The 25,908-nt window shown below is 45.6% G+C and overlaps 1 protein-coding gene across 1 annotated transcript; it reads right to left on the reverse strand.

The window, feature by feature from the left end:
- Positions 1-19,044: 19,044 nt before the first annotated feature.
- Positions 19,045-24,457, reverse strand: LOC115323536 (solute carrier family 22 member 9-like). The gene is made up of 4 exons (XM_040221525.1): positions 24,302-24,457; positions 19,805-20,104; positions 19,391-19,742; positions 19,045-19,208 (listed from the first exon to the last, which is right to left on the reverse strand). The coding sequence occupies exons 1-4, from the start codon at positions 24,455-24,457 to the stop codon at positions 19,045-19,047; spliced, it is 972 nt and encodes a 323-aa protein (XP_040077459.1).
- Between the last annotated feature and the right edge of the window lie 1,451 nt (positions 24,458-25,908).

Below are 25,908 nucleotides of genomic sequence, written 5' to 3' on the forward strand. Positions count from 1 at the left end.
GCGGAAATTGCGGTTGGCACCTGGATGCTGGCAGGCGAGTTAATGAGCACTATTATTTGTAACTGCTGGGCCAAGACGGCTACTTGCTTTGCGTCAGTCCAACAATCGACGAAGGGCGGAGGGACGACTCTCCCTTGAGGGGGGTCGTTCCAAGAAAGCTGCGAAATGATTTATATGATTCTTTCCCGACTTCACTCTGGCCGGTCGTGGCAGTGACAGCAAGACTTTTAATAAGTTATGTCGCGTCACGACCTGGCCAGGGATGCGGCGGTAGACATTTAGGTGGCTTGTAGCTGTCCAGCTTGCCTTGAGGTGTGAACGGTTGAAGCAGGCTTGCTCGCTGAGCGTGAACGGTGGAAGCGAGCCTAAGGCCCACATCAGACGTTGCAATTTCCCCAAGCAACTTAACGTCGCAACACCAGCAACACGGGCCGCCTGCGTTCACACGCTGCAACTGAATTGCTATGACTTGCCATCATCATGAATTTGGATTTTTCTTGCACTGGTTTTTGGCAGCAGCGGCAGCGCAAGTGGCACAAGACTCACGCTCTGCTACAATCGTTTCAGACATTTCCTTCAAGCCGCTCAAGACACTGCGTCATCGACGAAGGGCACGCGCCAGAGACCATCCGATCCACGCCACAACCATCGCAGCCCAGTGATTGGACAAGCGGCTGCCAACGCTACAGGCCACCAGGGAACAGGGGCTACAAGAGGCGACAGGCCGCGGGCATTACTGTTTTGGCAGCAGCGGCAGCGCAAGTGGCACAAGACTCACGCTCTGCTACAATCGTTTCAGACATTTCCTTCAAGCCGCTCAAGACGCTGCGTCATCGACGAAGGGCACGCGCCAGAGACCATCCGATCCACGCCACAACCATCGCAGGCCAGTGATTGGACAAGCGGCTGCCAACGCTACAGGCCACCAGGGAACAGGGGCTACAAGAGGCGACCGGCCGCGGGCATCACTGTTTTGGCAGCAGCGGCAGCGCAAGTGGCACAAGACTCACGCTCTGCTACAATCGTTTCAGGTTGGAAAATCAAATCATTACATTTTTTTTTTAACTTAGCCGGTTGCTTTTTGCTGCTGCTGCTGCTGCTATTGCTGTGGTCGTCTTATGCATTTATGTCTGAAAAGTGATTGCTTTATTTGGCCTGTTTTTACAGTGTAAGTACGTATCTTTGCTTTTGTGTCATGGCTGAAATCTGTATATGTTGCAATGAAGAACTCAGAGGTGCAGACGGTTCAATTCAATGCACAGAATGTGACTATTCGTATCACTTTGGAACTTGTTCTGGCGTATCGGAGTTAACAATCAAGTCTAAAGGTGAAGCGTGGCGAAAGGCATGGCGTTTCCCGACATGCAGAACGGCGAAGTCCAGAGGAAGTCAGAGCGAGAAACAAGAACAGGAAGGATGCAACTTGGCTGCTGTAATCCTAAGCATAAACCAGAGACTAGGTTCTTTGATGGAATTAAAAGAGACTGTCTCGGCAATCGAACTCTCGGTGAACACGATGTCAGCACAGTACGATGAAATCCTAAAGCACGTGCGTCAACTTGACGGCGAGATAAAGGATTTAAGGAAAAGGGTGACAAGCCTTGAAAGCCGCGAGAAAGAGGTAAATGTGCAACAAATGGCACAAGACATGAATACACTCGAGTGGCAATCGAGAAAGCTAAATCTCGAAATACATGGAATTCCGGTCACTGAGCATGAAAACCTTCACACTCAACTGACCCGATTGGCCGAAAAACTGGATGTGCCCACGCTCTCCGAGAACGAGATTGTGGCTTTGCACCGTTTGCCAGCTCGACCAAATAAGATACCGGGCATCATTGTTCGTTTTTCGCAACAGTCAACGCGTGATATGTGGTTCGATAAAAGGAAACGACTCGACCGAAAGGGAAGGGATGGTTACATTCTTGAGAATATGACAAGGCAAAACCGTGCCCTCCTTTGGGCAACTAAGGAATGGGCGAAGGACCATGACTACCGCTACTCGTGGCACAAGAATGGAAAGATCTTCTTGAGGCGAAAAGAAGGCGACGCAGTTGTTGCTATCAAGTGCGAGGCGGACCCGCAACGCCTGACCTGATAAATTTTATGACTCTTGTTTCCTGTGGCCTTTTTTGAAATGGCGGAACAAACCTATTTTGTTGCAACTGAACTAAATTCTCACCTAGGGAATGAATATGTGACTTCTTTTAAGTGCATTCATTTGAATACTCGGTCCGCCCGAAATAAAACTGTTGAGCTTGGTTTGTTTTTTGATGAGTTTTCCTTTTTGTTCGATGTTATTATGTTATCAGTGATGTGGTATACTGATGAAAGTGAAGTTTTTGAGTTACCGATGTATAAAAGCTACTTTTTGAACAGGTCAACTGGTCGTGGAGGTGGCGTGTCACTAATGGTTAGGGAAAATGCCTCCGGCCAAGTACTAAAAGAGTTATCATGTGTTACTGAAGACTTTGAAGTACTATCACTGCTTGTAAATCGTAACATCATCTCGGTATTTTACAGACCACCAGGTGGATGTACTACGCAGTTTTTTTCTTTTCTGGATACCTATTTCAGTTATGCTAATGAGAACAAGTATAACATAATCGTGGGGGGTGATTTTAATATAACTATGCTTTCGGATAGCCCAACAAAAAAACAAATGGACTTGCTCATTAATATGGGTGGTTGTATTAACGTGGTCACGTCTCCTACTAGAATCACAACGGATACGGCGACATTGCTGGATTTGCTCATCACAAGTTATAGCCTACCATATATAAGATCAGGAATAATCACTACTGACATGAGCGACCACCTAGGTGTCTTCATGTGTATAAAAAACAGCTTGTCAAAGATAGTACAAATAAACGTGCATATTTTCAGAATATCACAAGTAACAATCTCTCTACATTTAGGCAAGAGCTTTCTTGCCTAGATTGGACTGAAGTGTATGAAAATGATGACGCAGATGAGGCGTACAATGTATTTTTAAATAAATTCCTGCAGTTATATAAAGCATGCTTCTGATATAAATCAGTTAAGCTACCAAGGAAAATTCGTAACCCATGGGTTACTCCAGAGCTGCTAGTCAAGATAAATAAAAAAAATATATTGTACAGCGCTTTCGTGGAAACGAGAGAGTCTGAATGCCTTAAAGTCTTTAAGGTCTACCGTAATAAACTTACAAAAGAATTAAAGAGTTCCAGAGAAAGATATTTCAACAAATCATTTCTATCATCAGCACAAAGAACGGACATCATGTGGAAAAAGCTTAATAATGTTCTTAATCGTTCATCTGAAATAAAACAAATAGATAAAATCTGTGCAGATGGCACAGACCTAAGAGATCGTGAGCTGGCAAACGCCTTTAATAATTATTTTGTGAACTTGCCAAGAGATAACACAGGAGAAAACGCTTGTGCTTACATTGAAAATCAATGTGAGTGTTCCATATTTCTTCAGCCAGTTGTGGAAGCCGAGGTGACGCTTGCATTCTTGGCATTAAGAAATAGTAAAAGTTGCGACGCTGACGACATGCAAATAGGGCCAATAAAATACGTGTTGGACATCATATCTCCCTGTATGACGTATATTTTTAATTTGTGCTTGCAGGCCGGGGTTTTCCCGCAGAGAATGCAAATCGCAAGGGTAACGGTTTTGTACAAAAAGGGTGACAAAAACGATTTCGGGAATTATAGGCCTATTTCAATTTTATCTGTTTTTTCGAAGGGTTTTGAAAAACTTTTGTTGTCCCGTATGGTAACATTTGCGGACAAAAATAATATAATCACTTCATCGCAATACGGATTTCGTAAAGGCCGGTCTACAGAGCTGGCCCTCCTGGAACAAAAGGAATGCATTTTGCGTAGCTTTGAGGATAAACAGATGACTCTTGGTATTTTCGTTGATTTTACGAAAGCCTTTGATTATTTAAACCATGACTTGATGATAAAAAAACTTGAAAGGTACGGATTTCGCGGACCAGCGTCAGCTATCATTTCATCATATCTTGCGCATCGTAAACAATATGTTCATATCAACGGGTACTCTTCAGATATCCGACCTATCTTATCTGGCGTTCCACAAGGCAGTATTTTAGGCCCTTTTTTGTTGAATTTATACATTAATGACATCGTGAACGTAGATAAAAATGCCAAATATATCATCTATGCTGACGATACAAGTTTGTTTTTCACAGGTGTTTGCTGTGATGACTTAGCACATAAGGCGAATCAAACTCTGCAGAAGTTTAGTAGTTGGAGCCAAGCTAACGCTTTAAAGATCAACGTGAACAAGACTAAGGCTATTTTGTTTAAACCGAAAAATAAAAATGCAGCTATTACAAGAGATATCGTTTTAAATTCAAGAAAAATAGAAGTTTTGACCAGTTTTAAAACTCTTGGAGTTGTTTTCACGCAACATATGACTTGGGATGAAAATGTAAACCATATCTGGATAAAACTGTCACGTGTGATTGGCATAATGTATCGCCACCGCTCTATTTTTCCAAAAAATGCTAAATTGTTAATCTTTAACTCGTTATTTCTTTCACATATACATTACTGTCACCTCGTCTGGGGAAATACTACAATGGCAAATTTGAACAAGATACTTATGCTACAAAAAAAGATGCTGCGAATAATATGTAATGTTTCATACGATTACCCCAGTAAACCTCTGTTCACTAAGTTAAATTTAATGCATGATTACAATATCTATAAATATCGGTTATTTCTAAGTTATAGGTCTGAAATCAAAAATAATGCTATCAATCTTAGTGAACTTGCGTCCTTATCGCTGAAATTGACAACACATCCCACTCGTAGCCTAGACAACTGGAAAGTCCCCAGTTGCAGAACAACGTATGGTGAGCAAATGCTATCCAAAGTTCTTCCGACCCTACTTAATTACCTTAATACTCATCATATTGATCCTTTAACATCAACAGTAAAATATATCAGAAAATTTTTCGCTCTTGAAGAGTGAATTGCATAGCAAGTGAATATTCCACTGAATGTCCTCATTTATATGTTACATTTATATTCGTTTCGAATGAATTTAGTGGATGAGTGTAGTATTACATACTCGTGCTATATATCTTGAATCTTGATTGTCTTTAATATCTTGAACCCTTAAATTTGCACATAAACCGTTTGTTTAGCAGTGCAAATTTATCTGCTACATTGGAATGTTGTACATTGATTTACTAACCTGCGTTATTTTTGTGTGTGTTTTTTGTTTTGTTTCCAAAGTGGTGCGTATCTTTTGTGACCTGCCGCTGTTGCCAATTGGGGAGGGGGCTCAGGACTCGTCAAGCTGCACAAATGCAGCTTTTTTCCTCCGTCCCCTTCCATCATGTACTTGTGCTTGATGGAAAAATAAACATTATTATTATCATTATATTACTATATAGACGCACAACTACGAGCTAAAAACGTGTTTTTATATCTTTGAGTTGCGTTGAGAATACTCACTCATGTTTCTGAAAAAGTTTATTTCCAAAATGATCCATTTCAAACCAGGACCAAGTCTTCAGCTGTCATCCTCACCACCACAAGGGTGTCACGTGAAAATATTGCGTCCCTGATTGGCTGCTGCCGCTTCAAACTTCTCCAGTTTGTTAGAGTTGCTTGTCTGTTTTGAGCCGAACCTGATCTCAGAAATTCGTGCTGATCTGGGAAAAACCTAGGGAACAACCCGCCAGCAACCTCAAAATTGCTAGAAGCGTTGCCCCGTCTGAAGTGGTCCTTAGGGAACTGAAATCAAGGGCAGTGGAGCTCTGGTTCAAACCCACCTGGAGACGTTTCTTTTCTTTTTGCCTTTTTTTAGTATACTGTTAACGACTTCATTTTTGCGGGCTCAAATTTTTGCCAAAGCTGAAAATTTGAAATTATTCGCGGGTTCTAATTTTTGCGAACCGAGCTTAGCTTCCGTAGTGTTCACATATTGCCCGAGTTGTTCGCGGGACGTATTTTTCGCGTTTGTAGGCGATTCGCGAAATTTGCGAAAATTAGTTCCTCGCGAAAATTTAGTCGTTTACAGTAATATATATATATATATATATATATATATATATATATATATATATATATTTATAAATAATACTTTTTTTAATTTTTAACGTATAGACGCATAATTTACACACTAATTCACATTCAGAAGTGCTTTTATTCACACACTGGCTCCCCAGTGCTTGCAATAGCTTCTTGCTGAGCTATTGCAAGCTCTGCAAGGGGAGGGGCATCTTCCCACCCTTTGCAGGCTGTAAAGCTGTGGCTTGCACAGCTCAAGCAGGTCGCACCTCGCACACTGGCTCCATCATCAAGCATAGGGACTGCGTGAGTTGCGCCACACCGTAAGGCTATATACGGTCGGGTCACAGCACCTGGGACCATTCGTCGCTGAGCTCAGCTATGGTATGGTAGCATGGTCAGGGCATGAAGCAGGGGTACAACTTGGAAATGCTAATCTTCATCACATTTGAAGCACATGTTTTTATTACTTTTGTGTCGAGTTGTCAGCATTTTAAGGGTGAGGAACCAAGCAGCAGCGAGAGCAAGAAAAAAATTGAAAGCCGCTCTTCATGAGAAATTATTACGAGCACTATTAAGCCGTGGAGTATTCTTAAAACGCTTCTAAAGTTGAATTAGCATATAAATTATGTTCTAGTGCCTCAAAAATAAAAAAAAATTAAATAAAATTAATAAGGGTAAAAATATACACCAGGAGGGCTTAAACCAGAACTACACAGTCTGCAAATTTAAAATTTGACACCATAAACCACTTGGCCACCACCCAATTTTATTTTAGGTCGTTTATCGAGGTATATGAATTTCGTTTGCAGCTGTTGGCTGCAAGAGAGATAGCTTTATTTTCATTTACTTACTATTCCCATCAAATATGACAAGTGACCAAGAATAAAAACTTATTTGTCGGCCGAGGCACTGTACTTGCATCAGGGCAAACTAGTCTGGCTTGGTAGGCTTATATTTTGTTTCATCACCCGTTTAGGATTCTGTTGTCGCTCATCAAAAAGAAAAAAAAAACTGACTAAGTCTGACTTACTCTGGTTTGCAGGTACCCTTGGCAGTAAACTCTGCTAAGTGGGGCAAGATATATATTATACATTTTTTAGCAAATATGCATTGTTTTAGCAAAATGAGCTACACTTTTTGACTAAGGTGAAACAGAACGAGCCTCTCCACCTCGGTCTGTTTTCATCTCTCGCAGACACTATTTCCTTCTTTTTGTGGTTTGTATCAGACTTTTGTGTCTCTGTCCGGTTAAAGCATCTGTGTTAGATTCAGGCTGGTTTCTTTAGGATATGTGCAGGTAATCTTCGCAGCAAATGGCTGGCAATCAGGAACACAAGTTTGTTCTCGGCCACCAAGAGCAAGTATTTTCAAGGTGAGCTATTACCCGCCTGTATGAGTTTTGTGTTTCATTCCTCTTTGATGCCATTTCCTATGTGTTCTGGCTTTGCATTAGTATTTTGTTGTGTCTCTTCTGCAAAAACACCCAAGTTTGACTAAGACCGGGTCTTTCTTATACATGCAGGTCTTGGTGGCGAGCACCAGCCAATCAAGGCCAGAAGTTTACTCTTTGCCGCTCATGGCAAATGTTTTCAAGGTGAGTGATTGATGCCTATCTGAGTTGTGTGTTTCATTCCTCACAGACACTCTATTTCCTGTCTTTATAGTGGTCTTGTGTCAGGCTTTTGCGTCTCTGTCTGGCCAAAGCATCTGTGTTAGACTAAGACTGGTTTTTTTAGGATATGTGCAGGTATTCTTCGCAGCAAATCGCTGCCAATCAGGAACACGAGTTTGTTCTCGGCCACCAAAAGCAAGTATTTTCAAGGCGAGCTATTGCCCGCCTATATCAATGATGTGATGGCTGCGCCAATTGCACCAAACTGCGCCAAGGGGCTAACCCTGCTACATCCTGCTACATTTTGCGAAAATATGGGTAATCTGCGCCAAAGGGCCAATTCTGGTCGCCTTTCAAAACTGAAACTAAACTTAGTACCGTAACTGAGCATGCATGAGCTAGGCGGCGCAAACGGCCGCCCGACACAAAATACCCTGCATCAATCGTCCATGGTTTTTTGCATGGTTTTTTCCGCCATGCCGTCTCTCCTTTCATGTCTCGTCTCGAAAGCGTAAGTCTCGTCTCGCTTTCTTTTTTTTTAATGATAGTTGCCGGCGTTTGTGTGTGTGCTGCGACGCTAGCGCGCTGGGTTCCAGCCATGACGTGGGAGTTACTTTTTGAGCTGAAGCTCTCGCTCCTGAATTCAACGGCCGCAAGACGTTGGAGATATGGAGCTTCCTAAACTGAAACATAAGGATCGCCGCATGTTCATCAACATTCATGTTCCTGTTTAAAACACGCTGCTACAAAATCCCTCTCTAGCTCAAAGACTGCTGCGTCGAAGTATTGATTACCTAGGTTTCTCTTGGTGGGCTTTCTTTCGAGAGGGACCCCGGTACGTGAAAAATGTGTCGCGAAGAAAAGTTCATGTGAGCTGAAGCAAAGAAGGGAATGTCTGCACGCTGAACCCACAGAGCGCGCTTGTTTGTCTCGAGTTCAGCCGTTGCACAAAGCGACCCTGGCTCGCGATGTCTTGCATCAATGCGCTCAGGTTCTCTTTTCTGTGTTTATCTCATACCTCACCTGCCGGCCTTGCAAGCACGCGGCGCTGGACTCTTTTTTGTCGCATGCTGGGCAGTTACATTCTGCATAGACTTTTGGCAACCAGTTGGCGGCACAGCGGAGAGGCATGGTTTCGGTTTCGATCGAACAGCCGTTTCGCTCGCGCGACGAAGCACGTGACCTGCAAGCCTGCAGGAGTTGCCCTCACGTGCATGTGAACCAACGATGCGAACATAATTGCACAACAGAGGCACCAGCCGGGACGTTAGCAATTCATTGTTTTACATTTAATTAGTTTTGACGAAAATCTGGCACGTCGGCAACCAGTAAAACGGTGGCAAGCAGTTTGTCGAAATTGCTTGGCAATGCCTACAGCACTGTACACTTGTGGGATGTCGCAATACTTCTTTGGAGACATTGAAATTGGACATTCATTACTACCCTAAGCTAAAGCAAAGCTTGCTCCAGCCTTGCAGAATGTTTCGAAAAGCAAAAAGAAATGTGTCATGTCATTGGCATTTCAGTTACATCTTGAAAGACTCCCAGGTGGCCGAACTTCATCTAATTGGTTTATTTCGGCGAGCATGATTCTCTTCACGTGTCCAGCATTTAAAACAAATGTTTTTATTTTTATTAGAATATCTGCTTTAAAAGCTACTTTTGCTGCTCCAAAACACTCTTTTGGCTGCTCCAAAGGCCACTTTTTCTGCTCCAAAACGGCTTAGGCCAATAACATCACTGCTATATGAGTTTCAGCATTTGTCAAGGAGCGCAAAAATCACAGTTTGGGGGTTGGCCATTGCAAAAATGTTGACTCAGAAGCGCATAGGGAGGAAGCTTTACAAAAGTATTCACCTGCCTCTACAAGTGAAACCAAAACTAAGAATCTGGGTTCCATTTGAAAAAAAAAATTGTCAGCCCGAATTAACTCAAGGCGGCACGGAGCAAACAAGCGATGGTACGAGTAGGCTTAGTTCAGGCTTTTGTAGGGGTGGTCAATGACTTGGTGTTTTCTAAAAAGTTATCTTTTTCTAAAAGTGTGGTGGTCGAATATTCGGGGATGGGCATTGAGTTAGAATCTTAAGGTAAAGATTTCATCCACATGCCGGGATTCATGTGCCTTGTCCCCCTAGCTAGGGGGACAAGGCCGTCAAAATTTTAGGTTCGCAAAAGGGGTGCGTCAGTATTGACGTCTCATTTTATGTCAGGCCTTTCATTTTAAAACTCCCTATGAATGACATGGCTAAAATTCGTTTGGGTGTGCTTCCTCCCAGCAAGTATATGGTTCTGTCTCAAAAGGTCTAATCTGATGTTGACTGCACCTCAGGTCTCCACCGACGATTCATCAGGACGAGACCCAACCGGGACACTAGGGAGGAGCGGCTTAAGCAAGGGAGGCTACATATACGACAGCTTCTTGCGGACAAGAAACGAAAATAGATAGATGGTGAGTGTTTCAATTGCTAAGCCTTTGGCATGCACATTCTGTTTGTTATGATTGAAGATTCCTGCAGAGTTCAATTTCAACTATTGTTAAATACCGAGCATGCGCTCAGATTGCAGAAGCGCCTACCCTCTGATTCGAAACGATCCGCAACTAATCAAAGGGCATACCAGACACCCATCCACCTGTTTTCAGCAATGCTCAAAATATTAAAAGAGCACATCAAGCGCCAGGTGCTTTGGCGTCTTTGCCACAATGGCGCCAGTTGCAGAGCTGACAGACCTGTGACTGGCACAAGCCATGGCATGGCCTTTGGGAGCCAGGGAATCGAGATTAAAGAAGTAGCGCAGAAATCGGAGGCGGGTGGTGAAGGTGAGCAGAGTTAATGGAAAACAAGGATTAAGGGGGTCCGTCGCATGAGGCATCTATGTCCCGTGCATGTAATTTGAATGTGCTGTAGGCAGCTACTCGAAAAAAATTGTTACTTGTACGTAACTAATCAAAAATCTCTCTTGCAGCTTCCACGGCCCACAAGCCAGCAGGTGCCAGTTCGCTCTCGTTCAAAGGTGAGGATTCCAGATACTTTACTTAGGTGCAAAGCAGGAACTGTGAATCCAGACGAGCCGATAGGTTTATTTAATTGACGGAGCTCAGAATGATCCTTGGATGTCGAATGAAAGCTTATTTTTCCTCAATCAAACGCAGACATAATTTTGAATCTATCCGGCTTAGTGAAGGATTGCTACTTGTTGCGAACTAATCACAGATTTTTATTTTGCAGTTTCTATATGGCTACAGCTAGCAGGTGCTGCTTTCATTAAAAGGTGAGGATTTCACATTCTGTTTTCAAACAGCAAACTTTTGAATGAGGGTCCTAAACAATTAACTTTCTTTTGCAGTAAATGCCACATCCTCCAGTTCAGGAATATGTTAAATATATTTGGTATGGATAAGCCCAGTGTTTTGCTTCTTTATTCATAATTTGACAACAACAACACTTTTTATTTTATCACTCAGAAATACACACAAAAGACTGCGTTGCAAAGAAATGTCGTGCTGAACGTGATATTCCAACTCGCATATAGTTTTATTGGTAGCCGATATAATATAATGGATTCCAATATCCATAATACGCTGAGTATATTGGAATCGTAAACCCTTATTGGATCCCCATACGACACATGGGGATCCAATAAGGGTTTATACGGTATTGGATTCCAATATTTTCAGCGTATTATGGATATTGGAATCCCATAACAAATCCTTATTGTAATACAATACAATAAATGTAATGTTTTCTATTACACTGTCTATATTGTATTGCAATACAATAAAAAGATATTGTTAACCAATATCCATAATACGCTGTTTATATTGGGGTTTTCCAATAGGGAGGACTGAAATGAGCGGCCCTTCGAAGCGAATGGCAGCGGAGCACCCGCTCCTCGCACGTATCTTGCGCGTTTCCACAACAAAGGTGGGCGGTACTTGTAAGCGGGAATTTTATCAAATGAATTTAGCCTGCACTTGCCGGCATCGCCTTCAACTTATGGAATTTATGAGGATAACTCGAGTGCAACATGGCTTTGTGTATTTGAGTGGTTCTTTTTCGCTGACAGCCAGACAGACGGAAGGTGCCCTTTCTTGCCATACCTGTTGCCAACGTTGTCAGCTGCTGCACACTTTGCGCGCGATTGTGAACGAGTAGTAGAACCGTGCACTTGCTTGGACCGATAACTCCTTGGTACAGTTCAGGGGTGGGAAGCGGTTGCTGCTTGTTGCTTTTGACTCGACGCCCAGAAGTGTGGACCTCTTCGAGCAGGTCCACACCTCTGGGCGTGCAGAAGTGTAGACCTCGCCGCACAGAAGTGTTGACCTCGCTAATAAATGAGCTATGCTTAGGGTCGGCACTCTGTTCCCCAATATTTCTGTGGGTGCCGCCCATCTTCAACTTCAACTTCAAGTTTATTGTTTCTGCCCAGGGGAGAGGGGGAGGAAGAAAACAAGCAGACTGTTGTCGCTTGACAGAGTTTCTCCTCCCCACCAGCAACGAGAGAAACTATTTTACGCCCGGAGAAAAAGGTTTCCATAGGATCAAAACACACAACATTAAAACAAAAATCTGACCTGTATTACGAAAAATTTGCAGGTCGGAGGTCCCATCAAGAATAGGCACAAATAACACTAGAGAAACAATGAACGAATATCCTTTCTGCTCAAACTCATCAAGGCCGTGGCTAGTCTATGTGTACTATTTATAACATTAGGCAACGAGTACTGCAACATCTAGAGGCCGTAGCCTGTTCTCGAGCGAGGCGTTGACCATGTGTCAACACGAGGGCCTGCATATGTAGGCACTCTCCGCTTCATATTGGCGATTGAAAGAAAAACAAGTTAATATTTGCCTTACGGACCTTTGATATGTTGTAAGAAGTTTATACTTATAATGCTCTGTAATGGGAACTATATGAAGGTTTCTGAAAAGTTGTAATATCTACGCGTTGAACCCCGCATTGCACATAATTTGAATTATTCTCTTCTGGAGAAGAGCAGACGCGACTGCCGATCGTCATGATTCAAAAATGCGACTTCCTCAGCATTAGATTCGGTGTTAGGAAGCTCATTTAATACCGCTTTGCTCTGTCGTGAAGCGTTTAAACATTTGTGGAGAACGTAAAAACGTTTCCTGTAATTTCAGATAAATTTTCAGATAACTGGCAGCCATCGTTTTAAGCCACAATATGGACAAGTGTTGTTACCCTGAAGCGTAGCTTATTCAGTGGCACTAGGGAAGATCATGGTGGAACAGCATAGCACTGAGCTAGATATCATACGCCATCACTCTTCTACAGTGCCACTAAATAAGCTACACTTCGCAGTAACGACACTTGCTCATACTGTGGCTTAAAATCATGGTTGCCAGTTATCTGGAAATTTATCTGAAATCACAGGAAACGCTTTTCCGTCCTCCACAAATGTTTAAAGAGTACGCGACAGATTAAAGCAATATTACATGCTTAACACCGAATCTAAAGCTGAGCAAGTTGCATTTTTGAATGATGACGATCGGCAGTTGCGGTTATTCTGCACAAGCCCCAAAATGTCGGCGCCCACAACAATGTTGGGGAACAGAGTGCCGGTATTCTAAGCGCAGGTCATTTAGCGGCTCTAGTTCTTCCCAGAAGTGACGCGCGGCACATGTCTCGAGCATATCGACAAAAATGATTGGCGCCACTTTTCCCAGGATAGATGGGCTCTACTCCACACCTCCTGGGAGCGGGTTTCCAAACCAGTATTCAGACAAATAGCAGGCCGATATAAGACATAGGAAGTGCAAAACTGCCACATTATTTCTTTCTTGTTTTCTAGCTTGAAAATAAACTCCAAAAATAAACATTTTTTTTTTTTTTTTGCGGAACAACGTTTTTTGGTTTAAACGGCTGCAACGCCGCACCTTGCACTTTCGATAATTTTGAACTTGGACGGAACTTCGAATCTATTTGGAAATGAGAGCTTATTCTACGTTTTGTAAGCCACTGTAATCAACGTATGTACTGGCTCGTATCTTGTGCCACCTGTTGGCCGCTTCTTGCAGCGGCGGTCGCAGAGCGAAGCCCGTCGCCCGAGCCCACCTCGAGCGCCTGACCTGCATGTGCAGCTGTGAACGTGCAATTCGTTTGTTCCGGAAAAATTCTGCGCCATCTTTGAGGAAGAGGGTACAAATAAATAGCGGTTGAATCCCCCTTAAAGGCCGACGTACACTTCGCGCTTTCCACTTTTTCCCACCCCCTCCTCTCCTATACCCTCTCCACTTTTTACCTTGCCCCAATTTGGCTCCCCTCACAGCTTAGGAGAGGGGGAATTCTAAGAGGATTATCTTCCCTGCAGAAAACCGAGGTTGTACGTCGGTCTTTAAGGATACCACCCCTTCTTAGCAATAGCCGGTAGTTCCACGCATAATATAGACTGAATTAGACATTTGGAGAACATGATAGCACTTGACGACAGGGACGAAGACTAGGAACAAGACAACACAATGCGCTAACTTCAACTGGTTTAGTCGTCAGAAAATCAAGGTTATAAATACTCTGCATCATCGCGCTATTCAACCAATCCCAAGCCACGCCACTGATCGCAAGAACTGTGTCTCTGTCGCCCAAATCGATCGACGCCACGCTGACACATCGATCCCCGTAGTTTTTTATCAGGTCTGCCTCTATAATTTCCCTTACCGTCTTATCTCTATGTTTTCTAATTACAGTGCACAAATTAAATTCAGGTTTGCACCCACAGTCATGGCAGTGCATCGACAAATGACCGTCACGCTGTCCGCTCACTTTTTGGTTGCGCTCGAGCAATCTGTCATTCAGACATCTTCCCGTCTGTCCAACGTACTTTTTACCGCACGTCAGCGGGATCTCATAAACGACGCCTTCTGCGCAATCTACAAACGGGCTGCGATGCTTCTTCACGCAGCCAACCCGTGGTTTGCGGTAAGGGTCCGTCATTTTGCAGAACTTGGCAAGATTTTCCGGCGCAGAAAAAACTACCCGAGCATTTACGCGGTTTGCTATCCTTTTGAGATTGTGTGCGGTATTGTGCATGGTAAGGCACAACCGCCACTCTTTGTTTCTTTTGAGCCACATCCTGGTCTAGACTCGCTACGAGCAGTACGGGGATCGATGTGTCAGCGTGGCGTCGATCGATTTGGGCGTCAAAGAGACACAGTTCTTGCGATCAGTGGCGTGGCTTGGGATTGGTTGAATAGCGCGATGATGCAGCGTATTTATATCCTTCATTTTCTGACGATTAAACCAGTCGAAGTTAGCGCATTGTGTTGTCTTGTTCCTAGTCTTGGTCCCGGTCGTGAAGCGCTATTATGTTCTCCAAGTTTCAGTACCAACTCGCCCAAGAATCCGCATTACTGAATTAGACACCTGTGCATGGGCGCCGCCATAACCAACCTTCAGTGTTTGGTGCCTATTATTCCGTTCGCTTTACTTAATCATTTCCACAGCAGGACGGGTTATTGCCACTTAAAGGGTAACTGCAATAAAAAAAGTGTATTTTCAAACAGCCTAATTAAGACAAGCATGCAAAAAAAAAATTTCCTGCCAAAAACGAAATTTTTTACAACAATATTTATTGCGCGAGACTCATTTTAGTTTGCGGCTATTTCGTCCGTTTTAGATCGCGCGCCACAAACTTGGTATTGTACGTCACGGAGTGACGTATAGGGAGTATTCACTGGACGCCATATTTGTGGGTGCTGTTTAGAGCGCATGCTCAGAACGAGCTCATATTAATAGGCTGCTAAGACCGACGCTCTTGATGGTGCGGAATGCACGTTGCAAAAGAACTGTGGAAGCTCGCCGTCAGCACGCGCTCAGCAACCACGCACACAGATATGGCCGCCAGTGAATACTCCCTATAGCAGTCACCCCGCGCGCGTCGAAAGAGCGGGAGTTTCAAAAGCGGAAAAGTTGTGACTCCGACTAAATTACGTCCTGCGGCGTAAACATTGCTAGAAAAAATTATTTTTTTCGCGGGACATTTGTTTTGTGACATGCTTGTCCTAAACAGGCTGTTTAAAACACACTTTTTTTCTTTGCAGTTACCCTTTAAAGCGCTACTGTGTACTTCTCCACAGCATAGGCCTTTGTGTGGGCGCGTCAACGCCCGCTTCAGTGGCTCGGCATCTCGGTAAGACAAGAGAAGGTCAGCAACGGCGGTTCAATCTGACGCTAGTTTAAAGCGTCTATATGTAAGCTCGAAATGGCAAAGCAATATTCTTCTACCTCAAGTAGCACTTGAGGTGTACCCAGGTATATTTGGACGCCAAAGTGGGAACTAGAAAGATACCGGAAGAAAATCTTACGTCTGTGTTGCTTCGAAACACTAGAACTACACCCTTTCATGCAGTGAGAAATCAAGGAAGAGGAGATGTTAGCATACAGAGACGACAACGCGCCGAGGTATGAACGGAATTACAGTGTCCTACAGTGAGCTCACCTCCCTCTCTTGCTCATGCTCCAAGGTAAGGCGGTCTATGTCGGTTCTTTTGGTGGCCGACGAGGGCGCTGCTGTAGACTCCTACTGTCGCCTCCCAATTCGAGGGGAACAGCCGCAATCTATCTACCGTCCTGAAGCGTTCTGCGTCCCGGCTACGCCCGGCCGCGGTGTTTACGTTTGGCTACGGTGGCGGCGTTAAGCGAGTAACTGCACTTCGCGTGTGCTCGTCTGCCTGACTTTGCCGTGAAATCACTGTGACTACTGTTGTCTTGCGGCTTGGCCCTTCGACTAAAATGCAAGAATTCCCAATCGCCGGCGAAACTACACTTCTGCGTCTGGCTGTAGAACAGGGTTTACGCGCGCGTGAAGGGCGCGCAAAAAATGCATTTTTCGGTGTACCCGAAGACGAGCAGCGGCGAAAACTGGGGGATAAGAACTTGCATCGAGCGTAAAGACTTTGGATGAGACCTCTGCTGTGTGTGAATTACATTTTAAAGCACAGTACGTTATTAGGGATTACGTGCACGTCATCAAGGGTTAAAAGGCACGCGTTTAACGTGGAAAACCATATGCTTCGTCTGACGCAGTTACTACATTTCTTCCGAATCCCCCCAGCTATCTTAAAAAAAAAAACGAAACACAGACACACACACATTAGACTATACGCACACGATCGTAGAAGCCCGCGGGATAGCTTCAGGAGACTCGACAGGAGCGCCATCACTCGATTTTGACACGAACCGCCTCAGCAAGCAGTTGCGGTGAGACCAGTACCCCATTCTAGGCTACTGTAATGGAATGATTGTGTGTAGAAATAAAGCTATAGCTGCCGTTGCCTCTACTCCCTGTTCGAATGTGGGCAAAGAGCCTTTGCCTCACACCTCTCATTACAATCAGCATTCGGCACTCTGAAGGGGGGATCGGTGGCCGAGTGGTCTCGCGCACACCAGCTCGGAGCACGTGGAGCGAAAGCTCGCGCTGCAGAACCCAGGGATCCTGGGCTCAATCCCCACCCCTGCCCGTTTCGATCTGGATGAGCATCGTACCGGCGTGCGGTCGTGTATCACTACTGCGTGATGCACGTTAAAGACCCCAGGCTAGCGGTTGTACTGCACTGGCTAAATTGCTCATCTACAGCTGGGAGACTCGTCGCCCCTGTGAGGCAGACCAAGTTCTAGGCTGTATAAACACACACACAACCCAATTTTTTTTCGGCACTCTGAAGGACCTCTACTCCCCTCATCTTTTTTTTTCAATTTCTCACTGTGTAATCTCAAACTGTTCAAACGAAAAAAAACAAAAAAAAAACAACACACACGTAAAAAGAACTAACTCTTTGAAAATAAAATATCGGAGGACGCAGGTCGACAACCTCGCTTTGCACGCGCACAACTTTTGGGATGTTTGAACCGCGAGGGGGTTGCGCAGCGAGCCTGGGTTGCGACGAAGTCGTACAGTGCTCCTAGGCTATTGAAGCGTCTTATTGCTAGTATCGTTATCTGTCTACGCAACAAAACAAACAAATACAATTATTTTACAGACACGTGTGTACAAGTATATGCGATTGACGGATGATCGCGTTGTGGGAGAGCAACAGAAAGCTGTACCTGCTCCCGCATATAACCGAGGCTGCCCGATTCATGAGAAGGCTTCTAACTCAGGAATGAAGACAAAAATGTGGTCTATATTAACGTATACGTTTTATGTCCATCGAAGGGAAATAAAGCTTCGCACTACATAGTTCCTAAAAGATTAGCAATTTATAAGCGAATGTGGCTGGTTTTCCTATGCACTGACACGACACTTAAGGGGCATTCACACAGGGGAGAAATTCATTATTTTGCTTCTCGTGAAGCGCATTACTTGGTAAGAACGTCACGCAGCGGGATAGGGGAGAATTTGTACGGACTGCACAGACACTCCCAGCCTTGCGTGGTTCTCTTTGCAACTGGCGGTACTTTGTTCACATGCGTGGCAACTTTAGGGATTTTGCTCAGCAAGATTGTGTTGGTGCGCCATCGTGATCGCCTAATTTATTTTAGCTGGCGCTGTTACGCATGTTGTCCGAGGCACCCAAAGGAGTCTAATACCCCATTCACACGGGCAGCATAAAGGTACCTTTAACACAGGTCCCTTTGCAATCGGCGAATCAGCCTGCGATCTTGGGTCGCGAGCACACTCCACGTGAGGAGGGTTGTGAATTTATTCATCGTAGAGAATGAAGGTCTCTTAGCTAAAGGTGCCTTTATCATCGTGTGAATCGGGTATTAGATATTCACGAATGCCTTCCCCCAGCCGCTCCTCATATAACTCGTTTTTGATTCTACACCCTTTGTGTTTTGCGTTCACCCATTCAAGAAACACGTTTGTTTTAGCAGGAAACAGTTTGCCAAATTTTGGATCAAACAGCGCTACTGCTACGATCGCGTATCGCCGTTTCGTGTTCTCCTCCGTTTTTTTTTTTCTTCTACTTTCGACAGCATGCACCGTGCCCTGTTGTCGAAAATACGACCGCTAAATGCGTCCGATAACACAGACGCACCCCTCGGCTCCCCGGCGTTCGTGTAAAAGCTTGAGTCGGGGAGCGAGTCGCTCCGTTTCCACCGATCAGTGACGGCACGCACAACCCTGCCCGAAAATCATCCGTGAATACCCCTTTAAATGTGTCATGCCCCTCAGTGAGCTCAGAACGCCAGTTGTTGGTCTTTCTTCAATCCGTTCAGACAATGAAAAAGACGATCTTTGTCGGGGTTTCATTGTCAGGCACCTTGAGTGGCAGAAACGACCCTACGCCTCTTACCCACTGAGTCAGTGTGACCAGTTGGGTCCGATACCGTTCGCCATTCATTTTGATTGAACTGGTTCAAGGAAGACCGACGACTAGATTTCTGAGCACATCCCCGCGTTCCATACACCCCGGGGACTTGATAGAGTGCCTATCGGTCAAGTTTTTGAGCAATGCATTTCCTGGGAACTTTTCTGCTCTTCTTCTTCTGCTTCAGCAGCGAGTCTAACCTCCACTTGTCCTCTTGGGCAGCCTCCTGGCCCTTGTCGGTTTCACTCATCGCCAACGTCTCTGGCAACGAGAGGACCAGAAAACCTAATGTAAAGAACACGAACGCGTAGACGAGCATAGGGATCAGCCTGTCCATCGGAGGATCCAGAAGTCTCAGGGCGCTGAAAAGCGACGCTGAGATACCACCTAGGCGCCCGAACAGGAAAGCGCCGCACATGCCAGCGCTGCGCACCGCTGTCGGAAAGAGTTCGACGGTGAACACAAACATGGTTGTGAAAGCCACTTCCACCAGGAATGCTCAGGGACCGCGACTTTCGCGAACGCCAGCTCCATCTCCAGAGCCACCAATGCCGTCAGTGACGTCATGAGCACGGACAGCCCCAGAAAGTAGGCCAATATTGGCTTCCGGCGGCCGCAGCCCCTCAGGACAAAGTAGTTGACGGTCTGAGTGAACATGTTGGCGATCCCGATCATTATGTAGAAGAAGACGGCACCGCCTCCGAACGATTTGTATCGAGCTATGGTGTAGTAGCAGTTGAAGATGGCGCACAACCACCGAAAACGATGAGCGTTTCGGAACGCAACAGGGAAGAGCAAACGATGTTGAAAATGGTAGGCCTGGCGGTGAACCCGTCACGCGAGACGGCGCTCTCCTTGACCCTGAAGTACGCTGAGCGTACCTTGTCCAGGTCCGGGAGTCCGTTCTTTCTTGCCGCCCAGAGGATAACCCGCTCGGCATCCTTGAACTTCCACGAAGTGATAAGCCAGAGCGGAGACTCATCCGTTTGGTGGTAGGTCAGCAGCAGCAGTAGGGTGGGCGATAGAACAACAAGCTGCATTGCCGACCAGTGCATCGAGGTCGTGCCTATAAGGCCGAGCACCACCGTACCCAGCACCAGGGGCACGCAGATGTTAAGCACGCAGAAGAGCATGCGGTGGACTTGCGGAGTCACCTCGAAGAGCAGCACGGTGCTGATAGCCTGGGGGAAAAGACGGTGAGAGTGCAGGCGAGCTGGTGGTAGCTAAGACGTTCTCTGTGTCTGTTCCTTCTACTGAAAGCTCTTCCGATTTCTTCCAACGCAGTCTCAGGTGTAATACGACATGATTAGCCTGGGGGGTACGGGCATCGTGTCGGAAGCTCTTCAACGTTCCCGAGGTACGGCACTTCGATGCTCTCAACATAGCAATATACCATTCCGAAAATACGCAGCGCCTCTCATCGTCCTTTTGACGTACTACGGCAATTCAATGTACGGAGCGTAAAGGAGAACAATTAATACGAGTAGTTTATGCTGGTCAAGCATTTTGCTATTTCAAAAGGCAAAAAAACAAGAAAAAAACAAGACGATAACATATTAAGTTATGTTTCGGCTTTTGGATATGTTAGCCTTTTTTTACGTCTGTTTGATCTGGCAGGGCTGAGCTAGAGGCATTGAACTTCTTTCAGGGTGTACAAACGCTCGAGCCGGCCCGAACATACATCGGAAGGGTTTCACAATTCTCCGCGCGATGCAATATGGGAATGACGAGAGGCCTAGCGGGATTTTTCGGGAAGGTACCTTCTTAGTCCTTCTTGAACCCGTTCAGCCAGTGATAAAGACGAGCATGTCACATGTCCCAGTGGTAAACATGACTTGCACTGCTGCGCGTTTACCTCGTGCACTATTGCACAACCAAATTTGTTTTTCTCGACGAGAACTACAAGGAATGACTCATCAAGTGCGAGACATGCATACAATTGGAGCCTGCGCTACGGTCGCCTTCTCGTGCCGTTTTACAGGTGAGAAAGATTTAAAAAATCCTCACAATATTTATGTCCTAACGCTGAAGACTAGTGAGAAGTAATCCTTGACGGCATATTTTTATTAAATCCAGATATGACAAGGAACAACTGCAACAATTATTTGACCAAATAATGCCGTCGAATAATTGTAGTTTTTCCGTGCGATGTCTGGACTAAAAAAAAAACTGAAAACAAATTTGCCCTGCGCGTTTGTTCTTGAAAACAAAAAAATCATACAATTAACGTTTTCGGCGTCTCCAAACCACTCTCAACTTTTACATCGTCTTCCGAGTCACGTGCTCAGTGACGTGTTTCCGGGTGCACTGAGGACACGAAAAATCCCCTTTGGGTTCTTTTCCAGAGCTCCAACTAGCGCGCCCTCTGCTTGCGATTCACATGGTGACGTTGAAGGTTGGTCTCAGCAGTGTGAAGAGGGGGAAAAAGAAGGGGGGGGAAGGAGGCGAAAAAGTTGCTTTTCCGGAAAGAAGACCGACTGGTTTAGTAGCAAGGGGACGAATAGTCAAAAGAAGAGTCAAGAAAAATAGAAATTCTCAAGGGAGGATTAGATTCTGTGTTTCACCTCAGGGAAAACTGCGCCCCTAAAACTGCATAACGTACAGCTTTGTCGATGATATAAAGAATTTGCCGCATTCACACATGTTGAAAGGAAAATATTCTTATAGGGGCGGTGCAACGATATTCAATTGGAACGTTTCTCACTTTACATGAGCTTACTGGCACTAGCGGTACTTAAGGATACTTGCACGCAACGCTAGTGACCAAGAAAATCCTTTGCTGCACTGTAATTTCGAGGACAAAACCGAGCGTTTCATTCAATCTCTCCTTCGCAAAACCTGATGACGTAGCTGGGCGGTAGCAGTACTGCCCAGTGACGGTATTTGAATGCGGCTTGTAAATTGGACCCCAGCGTTGCGTGGGCACTCGACTTGGGCTCGTGATAATCTATAGTTCGAGTAGATTTCGGGTAGTGTCCTGTGTACAATCGCTGCAATGACGACAATAGCCGAACCATAACAATGTCTGGAACGCAGCGCGTGTCCTGTGCTTTGCCAACCCCAGCGCGTGTCTATGATCAACATTCGCGGCATATAATCGGCTCCAGATCACGTGGCCGCTTGTTCTGGCTGCAAGTTGAGGGGGCGAACTCTGCTCGTCTTTCTTTATTTTTTTCTGTGATTTTGATTGCGTGTGGTTAAAAACGAACGGGTATTTCACTCTCCATTAACGTCAGGGATCCGTTTTAAGCGGTATTTGCGCAAAATACAAAAATCGTTGCATCGCCCCTTTAAGATATTGCCGCGCGCGCAGCTGGCCAACTAGGTAGCGCGCGCGTGGCCTAACGGTTATCGCGCTTGCTTTCCACGCTGAAAGCCAGGGTTCGATTCCTGGCCGCGGAGCACATTTTTGTTCAAAATGTCACGGGTGGTGACCAAAAACAATAAATAAACAGGAAGAAATAAACGTTTAATGTGGCGAACTTGTGCCAAAATAAAAGGGTACAAAAGATAATAACAGAGCGTCGCGGGCGTCGAAGTCGGCGTAGCAGCAGAGTCGAAGGCTGGGGCGAAAACTGACTCCGCTCGCCTGGCGGAATCCCTTATGTACCCTCGTGGGTTTCTGATCGTTCGGCGTAGAAAGTTCGGCGCGTAGAACGTTCTAACCTCGAATCAACCAAGATGGTTCTCGAATTTACCAGAATATTGCTTTACAGAGCCAACAAAAATGTGCTCCGCGGCCAGGAATTGAACCCTGGCTTTCAGCGTGGAAAGCGAGCGCGATAACCGTTAGGCCGCGCGCGCGCTGCCTACTTGTCCAGGTGCGCGCGCGGCAATATAGCATTTGATTGAGCACAGAATTGCACAACTTGCTAACTTATTACATTGCACCCAAGTGTGCGTCACACCTTATTTCCTATTGCCGCCACCCCGGAGCTGCAAAGTGCGAAACATTCCCGTTATTTGCTTTGATATACTACACTACGTAATGCGATACAGTAGATTCTCATTCATTTAAACTCCAGGGTGCCGCGAATTTTGTATGATTTATCAGAAGTTCATGAAAGCTACCAATTTAATTTGCCATACGAATGGCTTCACATACAAAACAAATAGCTAATGATTCCTCTACATAGGCCAACTGATTATGAGCAGGTATGCCAGACATAAAACAATGGTGAAATGCTTGACATAAGTTTATTTACCCCTCAAAATATTTGTTTATAGTGCACTGTTTAGACAGCGCATGACAACTGAAAAGGAAATCTCGGTTTCTTCATCAGGCCAACATGTTGTCTAATGTGGACTATTAAGCGGGGGACACATGAGCGACGAATGGGCACAGAGTTGCAGTTTTCAGAGCAACTTGCGCTTAATCCGTAACGTGTACCTATTCCGAGCTGCCAGGTCACAGCGTCCGCGCAAGTTGCCATGTGAATTTCTGCGTTATGCCCGTTTTCTTAGCTCGTGTGTGCCCTGCTTGAGCCCCGTTGAGTGCGTTTCTTACTGAACACCAATGTACTGTGATGAAGCAACACCCCCGGAAATACGCTTTGTGGGCGTTGTCTCTCTGCAGTGCACCCGTGCTCGGAAATAAGAGTGCTCAACGAGGCCGCGGGAATAAAAAGTTTGAATTAAACAAAAATAACGTTCCGATCAAGCGCTCATGAATACACTAAAAAACACTGCGGGACAACTGAAATTTTAAGATTTGTTTAAATTAACCAGATGCACCAAATAGCTAAGTTTGAATTATCCCGAGACTACTGAATTTAAAAAAAAGAAATGAGGTAGTTTTTCGCGTCATTTTTGCAAAATAAACGTTGTAAAAAATTAAAAACTGCTAACTCCTTCCAGATCAAAATTATTGCATAGCCCCTTTAACGGCACAACAATATTTGGAAACAAAACTAGTCGCGAATTTTTTGTAAGCGCCTTGTAATAATAGTTTCGGGGACCGCTGCATTAGAAACCCATCAGTCATTTCGCTTCAACCAGAAACCTTGTGTTTATATAGGAATATGTATTAGTATTAGGATATATGGGATGCATTAGGATGTATTAGAATATATAGGATGTATTAGGATGTATTAGGAATATGTAAGACATATTAGTTACATGGTGTTGTGCGGTGTTTGCCACGCCCTGACATAGCTTAACTTTCAGTACGTTCTGTTCTTCCTTTTGTGTATAAATTCAGTTGCCTGTCAGCGTTTGCGAGTCGTGCGCGTTTCTTTCCTCTCTCCTTGTCATCAAATTCAAACGACCTAAGCCCAAAGGGCTGTACTGTTCGCCTGCCTTAATCGATTGAAATAATAACAAAAAAAAACGTTGTAATAATATTCTCTAAAAACGGAACCGTGCACCCCGTCACCAACCTGAAACGCGGTGATCGATGCAGACATGAGAAGCTGCAGCACCGCGAATTCGACCAGTGTCTCCACCAGGGACGTGACCACCCCGGACAAGACCAGGCCGAACAGCGTTAGGCCGAGGACTGCCCGGCGCCCATAGTTGTCGGCCGCTGAGCCCATGATGGGCAGGAGCACCGATCCGCCGAGTGAGTACACTTACCGGAGTGCCCGGAGCAGCCACTCCCTGTCGCAAACGAACTCAGCACAGAAGGCACCCAGGCACCCGGCAGCAAAACCTGCCTGTCTTAAGCCTGGTTGGGATAGTTACGTTTGACTGCGTGTGACTGCGTTGCGGCAGCGAGAAACCTGGACATCCCTTCTGCTTATATCGCGTGCCAAGATGATTCCTTGAATTGGATTCCACGCTTCATACGAAGCCCAGATGTGCCGGTAACTCGCTTTTGGTTCTTGACGCAACGCTGTCAAACACATTCAAACGCAAGTATCTGAACCGGCCTTAAGACGCAGTTTCTGCGATTTCCATAACATCGAAAACGTCGACACAGTTCCGCGTGGTTCCGTGTGCGTCCGAACTCCCGCAATCCGAAGACGGCTGCGTATTTTCTGCACGGATTTGATGTCCAGGGGGCGTGACCAATGACGTCAAAGACGTTAAAATAACAGCTCCTATTTTGACGTCTTAGTTATTTTGAAGTCAACAACACGTTTTCTTTGGAGGCCGCTGACTGCATTTTGAAATGTCGGTCGCTCGGCCGGTATGTGGCCGGGTGCTCGGCGGCTCGGCGGTGTCCGCGCTGGTGCGTGTTGTCGACGTTGCCGCCTGTACTCGTCACGTTCTCAGGAATATAAAAAAAGCGTTCTCCTTTTTCAATTTTCGCCCGGTGCTTTTCGTCACTCCTGTTGCAAATCAAGATTACGTGTACCGGAGGCGACAAAGCCCAGCCGCAGCAATTTTAGAGTGCAGCTCTTAGGCGCCCGTTTCCGGCTTGAGCGGCTTCGGCGTCGCCATCGGCGTAACAAAGGTCACCCCAAGGTCACGTGACCCCAGGTCATGTGACCCCCCAAGGTCACGTGTCACCTTCTAAGGTCACATGACCCCTCCCAAGATCACATGACCCCCAAGGTCACGCAACACCTCCCAAGGTCACCTCAAGGTCACGTGACCCCCCAGGTCACGTGACTCCCGAGGTCACGTGCCCCCAAGGTCACCCCACGTGACCCCCCGAGGTCACATGACCCCCCGGAGCATATTAAAAAATGACGAGAGGCGGAGGAGTAAACCCTCCCCTCAGTACCCTTCACTCCTCCTCCTCAAGAGCTGCGCTCCAATTCGGCGTTACAGAGAGTTGTAAACGGCTTTCACTTTTTAGAGCGCAGCTCTTAGGCGCCCGTTTCCAGCTTGAGCGGTGCCGCCGTCGCCGTCGGCGTAACCGCGGGGTGCATTATGGGTAAATTTCCCCGCTAAATCTAGGTGAAACATTTCCGCGCTAAATCTAGCGGAAAATGTTTTCCGCTACATCCAGCGGAAAAATTTCCCCGCTACATCTAGCGGAAAAATCTCCCCGCTAAAACTAGCGGAAAATTTTCCCCGCCAAATCTAGCAGAAAAAA

Source organism: Ixodes scapularis, unplaced genomic scaffold, assembly GCF_016920785.2.
Source record: "Ixodes scapularis isolate PalLabHiFi unplaced genomic scaffold, ASM1692078v2 PGA_scaffold6__148_contigs__length_123643588, whole genome shotgun sequence".
Taxonomy (NCBI): domain Eukaryota; kingdom Metazoa; phylum Arthropoda; class Arachnida; order Ixodida; family Ixodidae; genus Ixodes; species Ixodes scapularis.

Bases quoted from the DNA above. Each gene is read 5' to 3' on its own strand.
- LOC115323536 (XM_040221525.1), bottom strand. From the start codon at position 24,457: ATGGGCTCAGCGGCCGACAACTATGGGCGCCGGGCAGTCCTCGGCCTA. The intron at 20,105-24,301 runs GTTGGTGACGGG...CTTTTCCCCCAG, and splicing joins CATCGATCACCGCGTTTCAG to GCTATCAGCACCGTGCTGCT. The intron at 19,743-19,804 runs GTACGCTCAGCG...GTTCACCGCCAG, and splicing joins GACTCCCGGACCTGGACAAG to GCCTACCATTTTCAACATCG.